We start from the raw sequence: 9,901 nt of genomic DNA, 5'->3' as shown, positions 1-9,901 counted from the left end.
TGTTTTTGAAATTTTTGTAATAATTTCTATCGGTTATGAAACTGCTGTACTCACTGAAGTCAGTAGTACTCTACACAGGAAACCAAACCAAGTCCCGTCTTTCATCTCATCTGTTAAAGGTAAATGTAGCTACCTCTCAATACATCAATGGATTCCTCCAACAGTCACTCAGCCCTGGACCAGTGTATCATGAACAATGTCTAAAACTAAGTGAGACTACATGGATGGAACTGAATCGTCAGCAACTATCTACCTCTCCGAAACACTTTTCCATGACCTCCACTGAAAAGACTTTCAAGTCAAGACAAGTGCAAAGGGCATTTTATAAGAAAATAAAATGGTACATAAATATCATTAGAAATCAACTTGAGTTCACAGAATGGGAATTGCTGATAACTACAATGGTCAGTATGTAAAAGCTGAAAAAGGTGACATGAAACAACAAAATTAACTGTAACTGCCCATCAGAGCGACACGTATCACTGCTGCAAAAATGAAACTGTTTTCTGACTTTGGAAAATGATTGTGGTTGGGTTGAAACTACTTTGAGACTACTTTGACAACTGGATGACTACTTCGAACCAATCAGAGAAGGCCAACATCAGCAGTGGGAGCTCACGGCTGTCAATCAATACATGAACTCAAGTCTGGTCGACTGCTCCTCTCATACAGGATTCCAGCTAGTGTTGGCTGCCGGAGGATGACGACATGTCTAACTCAGAGGAACGAAACGGGGCACGAACAGCGATCTCTAGTGTTGAAGTCTGACATTTTGTTGACCCATCATCCCTCTGTGGACCAAAGGGTGTACACCGATGTCACACTATGAAGAATCATAATTGCTTTGGCTTTGAGAAGTCTTGACACCGATGCTGTCGCTTTCCTTAGGAAAACAGTCTCGATCATTCCCAGATCTCAGCAATTGCAATGTTGAGTACAATGTTATTATTACTGACAGGAATAATGTTCACAGCTATGAAAATAAGACCAAGTTTGGATCATCTACACGATGTTCCTTTCCAGCATGGGCTCCTGCGCCAGAATCCGTTTGAAGCTGAGTTCGCTCAAGTCCAACGTTTTAAAGTTTCCATCCAAGATCAGTTCTGCCACAGCACGACCCACCGCGGGGGAGTGTTGCAGGCCGTGGCCGCTGAAGCCGGTGGCAAAGTACATGTTATTGACCAGAGGGTGCATACCGATGATGCCGTTCTGGTCGAAGGTGTTGTAGTCGTAGAAACCTGCCCATGCACTGGTCACCTGAGGAGAGGAAAAAAGAGAACAGGGACCAGTGTCAACTTCATGTTGCATTGTTTGATGGCTTCAAATGCTCCAGTAATGGACCCATAAAACAGTTAAATTGTATCTGGTTTCACTTGTTAATGAACTGTGTGCTGCAGTTGTAAAGCAAAGTGTCCCAACCCTCACCTTCAGTCTCTCGAAAGCAGGAACACGATAGGCCAAACTGGGCCAAATCTTTTCCTCAAAAAACTGGTGGTCCACCTCCAGATTACTGATATCTGGCTCCTCCGCCTGCGGAGAGACAAATCGAAAAAACAATTGGGTCATCCATCAAACTGTTTATGCTCAGGTGGGAGGGGAAATAACTTAGAGATACAACAAACCTCTTCAGGTGATGCCCCAGCGATGTAGTTCCCTCCTAAGCCCTCTCTTCTGAAGTAAACCCCAGAGTAATCAATCAGGAATGGAGTGTCTAGACCTGGACCATCAGGACAGTGGACTACATACACATACCTGAAAAAGAGTTGTACAGGCTTCAACATTAAGTGATATTGCGTACAGTATAATCCTGTTAAACTGTACTTTCCTGCCCTTGAAGCTGCTGATAAAGTATTTCATGCTACCACTGGGTTAATTTAATTTAAGTGTTGGAGTTTTTGGCATGAAAACAGTTTTAGTGATTTCCCTGAGGTTTTACTCTTGTCTTATACAACAGCACTTGGATCATCCAGAGAGCTCCTTGGGGCAGCGTGAGGAAGGATTTAATGAAGGTTTTACAGAGAAGCTGAAGCTGGGTTTGAGCAAAATACAAGGAACAGATACAGGACAAATGACAGGATAAATTTGTATTAAATTTACCAGATATACAGTGTGGGAAAGTGGTATCAGTCTTTTGGACCCCTCTCCATGTATTTATATATAAGCTATTAATTGAGATGTCTTGGAAGGTCAGGAGCTTTTTTCAAAAAGTTGCGTTCAGTCTTCACAAAACAGGCCAACTTAATTGTCTTGTGCCAGAAGATCAACAAAACCAAAAAACACCCTTAATTTCCTTCACCACAGATATCAGCTCATATGATTCAGCTGGGCAGCGATCATTGTCCTGGCTGCCCTGCTGACTATGGCTTCTGTAGTCTTGTATTGGAAGCTATGATGGGTTGTAACTTGTAGTCCTTGCTGCAACCACCGGAGGAAATGTATCTCCCGGGTTTCCATTGCAGTTTTGCGCAAAATAGAGGTGTTTTTTTTTCTCTTTTCTTTTAAAAAAGTTGACAAAGCACAATTGCTAATTGTCTGTGTTTCCATTGAGTTATGTTATGCAAACAAAGCTGGGTTTTCTCCTCACAATATCCTTCCAATTAAACGTGACATTGAATTTCCAGCATGTGCCTCTCAGTTGGAACTGGCTCACTGGGGCGTAATACGATATTAATGTTCTCAATGTAAGACTGAGGGGGTAAAAATGAACGCTCTTCTCTGTCTCTAACAAAACTGAAGCGTGGATCAGAAAACTGTTATTATTCACTCGTCTGGACAACTGTGACGCTTTTGAATTATTGGTTCATTTTCAGAGCAAATTGTGACGGCTCATCTCAGTTCATGCTCAAGCTCAGCCTTATTTTTTTACATTCTGAGGTATTTAAAACGGCCTTGAAGAGTCTTAAATTTAACTTGGAGAACCATGCAGAAAAACCTGTAAATACTGTGTATGGAGAGAATGACTAAATTCTACCTGGATGTTTTGGGAAAATGAGGTGTTTGGTTGCTTTGGCTTTTCTCCAGCAGTGACTCTGAGGTTAAAGTGCTAACTTAATGGTGTGTTTAAGCGTTTTCAAATCACATTTTTACCTTTAGTGGTGTGTTTAAAAAAGGGGCCACGATTCTCACACAGTTCACTGGATGTGGAAGCAAACACACTCAAATTAAAGCCGACAGCCGGCACTATGAAGTTAGACAGTTTTCCAATTTACTGTAGTGTGGAGTCCAGATAAAACTGTCAGAATACTAATGAACTGCACCGCATGAGGCCCAGGCAGCCCCTTCCAAAGAAAACTACACATTTTCACAGCACTCGGGTTGTTATTTAAAGGAAAAATATGCCCATTAAGTCAATGCCCCACCTTTTCCGAGGCTCAACGGGCACAGGAATTCCAGCGATGGTGTCTTTGGGGCCGAAGCCAATTCCCAGCATCTCTGCCACTTTACCAGAAAAGGCTCCCGCTGCATTCACCACAATGGCACATTCCATTGGCTGGTACTCCAGGCTGTGAGGCATCTGCACCTGCTCGACACCAGCCAATATCCCATCAGTTACAACACTATGCGGCTCCTGTGGCTCTTTGAAGGAGGATTAGCCATATCAACCCAACCAAGAGACTTCAAAGAGATGTTACATTTTACAAGTTGAAAAATGAAAAACTTTCATGTCATAGTACCAGTAGCAGTTTAGTATACGAATATGCAAATTCAGAACGCTTCTAATGCTTTCTGGAATTTTTTTAAATTTTTATATATATATATATACATTTTTTTTTTTACACCAAATTAGAGATATAAGGATGGCCAAATGGGAAGAATATAAAAGAGGACTAAGTATATCAGACAATTTTAATTAATCGATAGAGAGATGTTAAATCAATCAGTTGATAAAGTCATTTATCAAGCCGAAGTGACAAATATATCATTGTAAACTAAATATCTTTCAGTATATCTTTATCTTTTAGTTTTGCTCCGTTGGTCAAACAAAACAATTATTTGAAGACGTCACCGTGGGCTCCTGCAACTTCTGATTGGTTTGTTATAAGATAATCTATTAATTAATTAATTTGAAAAAAAGATTCACTGATGATAAAAAATAACCACTTAGTAGTAGACCAAGTTTTTTCCTTATTCATAATAATGTAGTATAATTATGTCCTGTATGATATTTTTAGTTTTCTTGTTATTGCCCTGCATGTTTATAAACTATTTTTATATTTTAATCTTGTATTTTCTTCGAGTGAGTGCTGATAAACACATAAATAAACAACTGAAAAAATTTTAATTCTGCTTTTTGAAAAAACTGAGTTTAGAAAAGTAAATGTGTTGCTTCACCAACCCTGTTATTTATTAATCTGAGTGAGTATAAAGACGAAAACTGTCCTGACACGTTGGCGATCAAACAGAACGTTAACTAAACATGAAAAAGGGTTTTTGGTAACACTTGTTTATACTGTTGTCAAAGATGTAGACTTACACTCATAGCTGCACTTACTTTGACAGATTTTATTCTCCTGAACTCCACGTTGTCACCAGCAGCATTTGTCATCACGTTTACTGTGTATTGAAAATCTGCGGAAGAGAAACATCATCATCAGCCAGCAGCTGTTGAAAACACATCAATAACCTCATTCTGCATTCACAAAGTCCTAAAGGAAGACCACATGGTAAAAAAGACTCAATGTGCATCCAGTGGTGTAGATGTCAGATTTTATACATTTCTATCAATCCTCTATGTAAAACTGTCAGACAAGTTACTGCATGTCAATTAAATTACATTTGACCAGATACCAGAACATAAAATATTCACTTTTAAAATGATGCCACTGCCTTAGGATCTGTACTCGTATAAAGTCCCGGGCCTGAATTTATCAAACTGCTAAAATTCTGAACTCAAGTTAATGGAAGTAAAAATTCTTCACTTTTACTCCCATTTGTCACATTTCTTATAACTTAAAAATGTTCTTGAGTTGGTTAAAATATCCCAGATGGCACACGCCTTCTGAGACACATCACGTCAACCTATCATTGGTCATGATGAATAGTGCACTAGCTGAAACAGTAATGTGTCAGTCAGAGTCTGGTAGTTTAAGCCCATTATTTGCACATTAATCAAACCTTCTGACAGGTTGTAACACACTTTTTTTCTTTTCTTTCTTTATCTATTTATTTATTTATTTTTTGCACGTATCGCGGCCTGAATTAATCAAACTAGGAGACACAGTACGTCAGAGGAATCTTTTCAAACAGTTATTCCAGCTGAAATCAATGCCAGTGTTTGCTTGCTTGTTTAAATACAGACCCAGGAGTGTAAACAACAAGAACAAAGCTAGCATTGATTACTTTGCACCTATGCATCTTCACTGTCTGCCCTTGTCAATGTGGTAATAAATTCTCCTTATGATTTCTCTAGTGCACCTTGTCTACCCTGTTTCTATAAAGACAAACATATTAGATTGTTGCTATTTTGACATGTTAAGTGCTACTAATATTCTAAAGACCCATGTTAAAAACAAGCAGAATTAAACTTCATCCATGGTCATGTACATCTGGAGGTTTTTGTGTCTGGAGGCCGTAACAAACCTGTAACTTCTCCACAGCACTGGATGACTCCCATTGAGATGGCCTTTCTTCTGAAGGCGTTCAGCAGAGTCCAGGGGTCAAACCAGCCCTCGTTCTCCAGCCCTGGAGGGCAGGACAAAGTGGAGATGAAAGTCAGTGCTGCCCACACATCAGACTTACTGGGGTCATAATAATATGAAGAAGACCTTGAAGTGATCAAAAACTTGTTCTCTAAATAAGCAACTACAATGTGGCATCCATTTCAGATTAATGCTGAATGTAAGATTTGACTTCCTATGGTTCGTAAGGCACAGATTTAACAAACACTTGCAGCCAGCTCTGCAATATTATATGAAATCCCATACACCTCGTACTCTCACACCTACAACATGTAACTAAATAGCTGGTCATCTTTTATTTGCACTCACCGTAGGAAGCAAGCACCACACCATCTGTGTTTATCCATGGAAATTTGTCCTTCAGTTGTGTGGGAGAGAGAAGTGAAACTTTGGCTCCAGCATACCTGGAATCACAATTAGATAAATGATTGACACTAAACTGCCTCCCTGAAGCCTCAGCTCTGCCAGTGAAAGCCTGCTACTTGAATTTCTGAATGGAAATGTTCTCTGTGAGCACTTCACCCAGGTGGAATTGATTACAATCGTTTTGATATCACACAGTTCTACTGAATGTAAAGGAGTCGGCACCTCTGGGTGCTGTAGTTCTCCTCCATGATGTGAGCCACATTCTCACTGGCCAGGAAGAGGTATCCTGATTGGTTGAACTGCAGGTCCACGGGGTCTTCGTTCAACACGTCGAGGTGTTCCTGCGAGGAGACAGGAGTGTGACTGGTAAGATTTAAAAATCATGTAAAGGGCTTGCATCATATTGCCTCCAGCAAACACATGTACAGTGTGTGCTCCTGAGAGCTGTAGCAGTGCTGGGACTATTAAAACTAAATCTGTCCTCAGGGTGGTGATAGAGCAAAGACAACAGGGTCATTAAAGGAAAAGTTCGACATTTCTCATAGGAGTCTGTTAAATATAAGGCTACAGCCAATAGTCCAGCTAGCTTAACTGAACTAACTTGCATATTTCTTGGCCTAACTATGGCTTAGCCGAGAAGTTACTGCTCCCCACTGTAGAATCATTTTTAAACAAATGAGATGTATTATTTTAATTGGGGAGATTCAGAGGTGCTGGTAGGCAGATTTTGTACCTGTTGTACAGACAGATGTTGCGTGGGAGACAGTCCCAGAGGGTTCAGTGGAAAAGCTCCAAGAAGTGAAGCGAAAACCGTAATGGGCTCATTACTGCCCCCCTGAGGCTGCAGGGCTGAAAACACCCACTGATACTTCACAGTTGGTGAGAAGCGACACTAATTTGACAGGTGATACAAAGGTGAGATTTATCAGAAGTGGTTTAAGTGGGTATTTTTCAAAAGAAAAGACTGTAAAAATTAAGATCCGGATAAAGTTTGTGGTGTTGTTATGTTGGATTGCATTATAAAGTCAGAACTAACTTATTTAGCTTAACTAAATATTTTATAAGTTTATTTTAATTTTATTTAAAAATTCAGCTTTTACTGCAAATATTTAGTTTTGCAGTTCTCTTCTTTGCAAACCACAGAGAGCACTCTTTCAACTACAGGACACAATATCTATTTCTATATATGAAATAACTTGGTTTTGATGTTCTACATTTACAGTATACTTGTCATTCTACATATTCTAATATATATATATTGATAGTATGGTGTAATTGTTGTGTAACGTTAGACAAAAAAACAATATCAGTAACTGGTGTTGGTCAAACAGCGGGCACACAAGGTGCTCATGCTCACATATTAACGTAACATACACTGTGAGCACCGTGTGTCGCTGTCAGATTTAATGATTTGAGGCATTGTCATTCATTGCCAGTGTGCAGTGAGCTGAGAGAGGCTCCAACAACACAAGTGACTTCAGTGTGTGACCTACATTGATGTTCCTCATGAAGTCTGCGGAGGCCAGGGAGAGTTGGATGTTCTCAGGCAGGGAGAACTGCTGTCGGATCCCCCCAGCAGAGAGCACGGTGGAGGCCTGGGAGTACTGGAGAGAATAAATAAATAAATAAATAAATAAATAGATAGAATGAAATACAAAGACACAGACAAAAAATACACAGGATTCAAGAATGCATTAAAAATGAGAGGTACATAAATAAATATATTCATATGGACTGTGCAGGTGTGAGAGTGCAAGGGTGTTTGGATGAGTCATAGAGATGCATTATATAGTCTGATTGCTGTAGGCAGGAATGATTTCCTATGGCGCTCCATGTAGGAGGAGGCAGTTAATAAGGAAATGTGTAGGAGCAGAAGCCTGGTGTATATTATGCTGCTTATCGCTGAGCTAATGTCAACACCAAGGATGCCTTAAAAGCTGTTCAGCCCGTATTTCGGCCCACAGGACCCTCATTAACACCAAATCTGCTATTCCACCTTTAATAGATAGAACTTTTTTTCTTTGTATGACAGCAGACTGCCCTTTAAGACTTATATTCAACATTTGACTCAAAATGACAAATGACAAAATTAGATTATATGAAATGTCATTTCAAAATCATAAAACTGTAGCTCAGCAATCTCATATGCCTGCACATATTTATGGAGATACTCTGTTCTGTCATCCTGCTGCATCATTACTTCAGCAACTGTATATTACTGTTTTTTCCCTCTTCATTTCTCTCTCTTTCACAAAGTTGGATGTACGTCTTTGTTGACAACAAGGATTAATGATAGGGTGGTTTTAATTCATTATTCCTGTTTGCCCTCCTTCAAGCTGATTCAATTATGGAAATGGGCTGTAAATTATGGATGGAAATAAAAATGACACAGCTAGAATTTACAATACTGGGTCCCCTCACCGTTGGGTCCTTCTCCACCACGACAACTTTCAGCGCTCCTCGCACCCTCTCCTTCTGCTTCAGCCAGTAGGCGATGGACCAGCCCACCACGCCGCCGCCAACGATCACAATGTCGGCCCTCTCCGGAGGAAGGTGCGGGTTGAGCTCGAAGGGGGTCCAGCTGCTCCCGGGCAGCGCGTCCGCCGCCCTCTTCCTCATGGCTGCCAGCTCGGCCTCCAGATCTGAGGCAGAAAAGCAGAAATTTTATTCTCCCTTCATCATTATGTTGGATATTTTAACTCACACTTTACAACGCAACATATTTTCTGCATCTTTAGCTACCACTCTCTAATTCGGCATATATAGCAATTCACATATTAGAAAAACATTTTGATAAAACTTCTAATGTTAAATTTAAATCGTCCGCCAAATGACGTACTGGCGTGTAAGGTGCAGCGGGATCAGCTGTGAAAATTGACATTAAAAATAATCTTGGAAGATTACATACAAGCCGAATTGTAGATAGGTTTCTAATATTTCATTAGAGTTTCAGTTGTGACATACAAGTTGACTATATTTGTGGTAAACACAACATTACATAATTTGGGGGGTTTCTGAAGGTAACGTTAAGTCATATTGACGTCTTCTCCGTATGTCAGAGTAAACAAGCACTTTCCCCTTGATGTTCCCCCACCTTTGAAGAAGTCGTTGCGGAGAGGTCTGCCCGTACTCAGGCTCTGATACAACGTTACATTTCCGAGCAGCCGTGTGTGCCGGTCTGTCACGCGTCTGGAGGAGGCAAGTAGTCCGTGAGCCGTCCGCACCTTCACGTGCAGCCTCCGCCACGTTGACATTGCTGCGGGCTAACTAGCTAGCTAGTCGGCTAAGCGAACAGTTCCGAGCCGCCGTGTAGATCGAAAACAACAACAGTGTGAACAAACTTGCATGTCTCAGTTTCTTTTTTAAATTAAACGCAGGTCAAATCGGTAAACTGACGGTCAAATGGAAAGCTGAGTTAACCCAAACAGAAAGACGTAGCGAGACCGGATGCACGGTGCCGTCCTTCAAAATAAAAGTTTTAATTCGGCTCCACATGAAAAGTTTGAGTTAGTATTTTAAACACAGAAGACTTTGTCTGCTATATACATGTTTAGGGATGCGTCTTACATGTTTGTCATCGTAAATTGATCTGATTATTTTCTTGATGAATCCTTTATTTAGTTTATAATGTCAAAAACCGGGGGAAAATGTCCATTGTCCTTTCTCATCTTCAAATGTCTTTTTTGTCCGATCAGCACTGCCTACAATATATATATGTGTGTGTGTGTGTGTGTGTGTGTGTGTGTGTGTGTGTGTGCGTGAGTGAGTGAGTGAGTGAGTGACTTGGAAAGCATTGCAAAAATTTAATTCTACTGTATTCTTTTGCAGATTGAAGTTACTGTTGTTCAAAGCATTTT

General features: G+C 40.3%; 1 protein-coding gene across 1 annotated transcript; it reads right to left on the bottom strand.

Annotated features, from left to right (window-relative positions):
- Positions 1–305: 305 nt before the first annotated feature.
- foxred1 (FAD dependent oxidoreductase domain containing 1) lies at positions 306–9,451 on the bottom strand. The gene is made up of 11 exons (XM_022739034.1): positions 9,139–9,451; positions 8,466–8,686; positions 7,538–7,648; positions 6,267–6,385; positions 5,988–6,082; positions 5,581–5,682; positions 4,493–4,569; positions 3,360–3,520; positions 1,623–1,752; positions 1,426–1,530; positions 306–1,257 (listed from the first exon to the last, which is right to left on the bottom strand). The coding sequence occupies exons 1-11, from the start codon at positions 9,296–9,298 to the stop codon at positions 1,003–1,005; spliced, it is 1,536 nt and encodes a 511-aa protein (XP_022594755.1). The 5' UTR covers positions 9,299–9,451; the 3' UTR covers positions 306–1,002.
- Between the last annotated feature and the right edge of the window lie 450 nt (positions 9,452–9,901).

The sequence above is a fragment of the Seriola dumerili genome, unplaced genomic scaffold, assembly GCF_002260705.1.
Source record: "Seriola dumerili isolate Sdu_G_001 unplaced genomic scaffold, Sdu_1.0 BDQW01000040.1, whole genome shotgun sequence".
Taxonomy (NCBI): Eukaryota; Metazoa; Chordata; class Actinopteri; order Carangiformes; family Carangidae; genus Seriola; species Seriola dumerili.
Note: the sequence above shows the minus strand (reverse complement) of the source record. Positions and strands in the feature narration are given on the sequence as shown.

What these genes read in the sequence shown, in the direction of transcription:
- foxred1 (XM_022739034.1), bottom strand. Translation starts at nt 9,298, where the DNA reads ATGTCAACGTGGCGGAGGCTGCACGTGAAGGTGCGGACGGCTCACGGA. An exon ending in CCGCAACGACTTCTTCAAAG is followed by an intron (nt 8,687 to 9,138) that starts GTGGGGGAACAT and finishes TTTCTGCCTCAG; the next exon opens with ATCTGGAGGCCGAGCTGGCA. An exon ending in ACTTCATGAGGAACATCAAT is followed by an intron (nt 6,386 to 7,537) that starts GTAGGTCACACA and finishes GTCTCCTCGCAG; the next exon opens with GAACACCTCGACGTGTTGAA.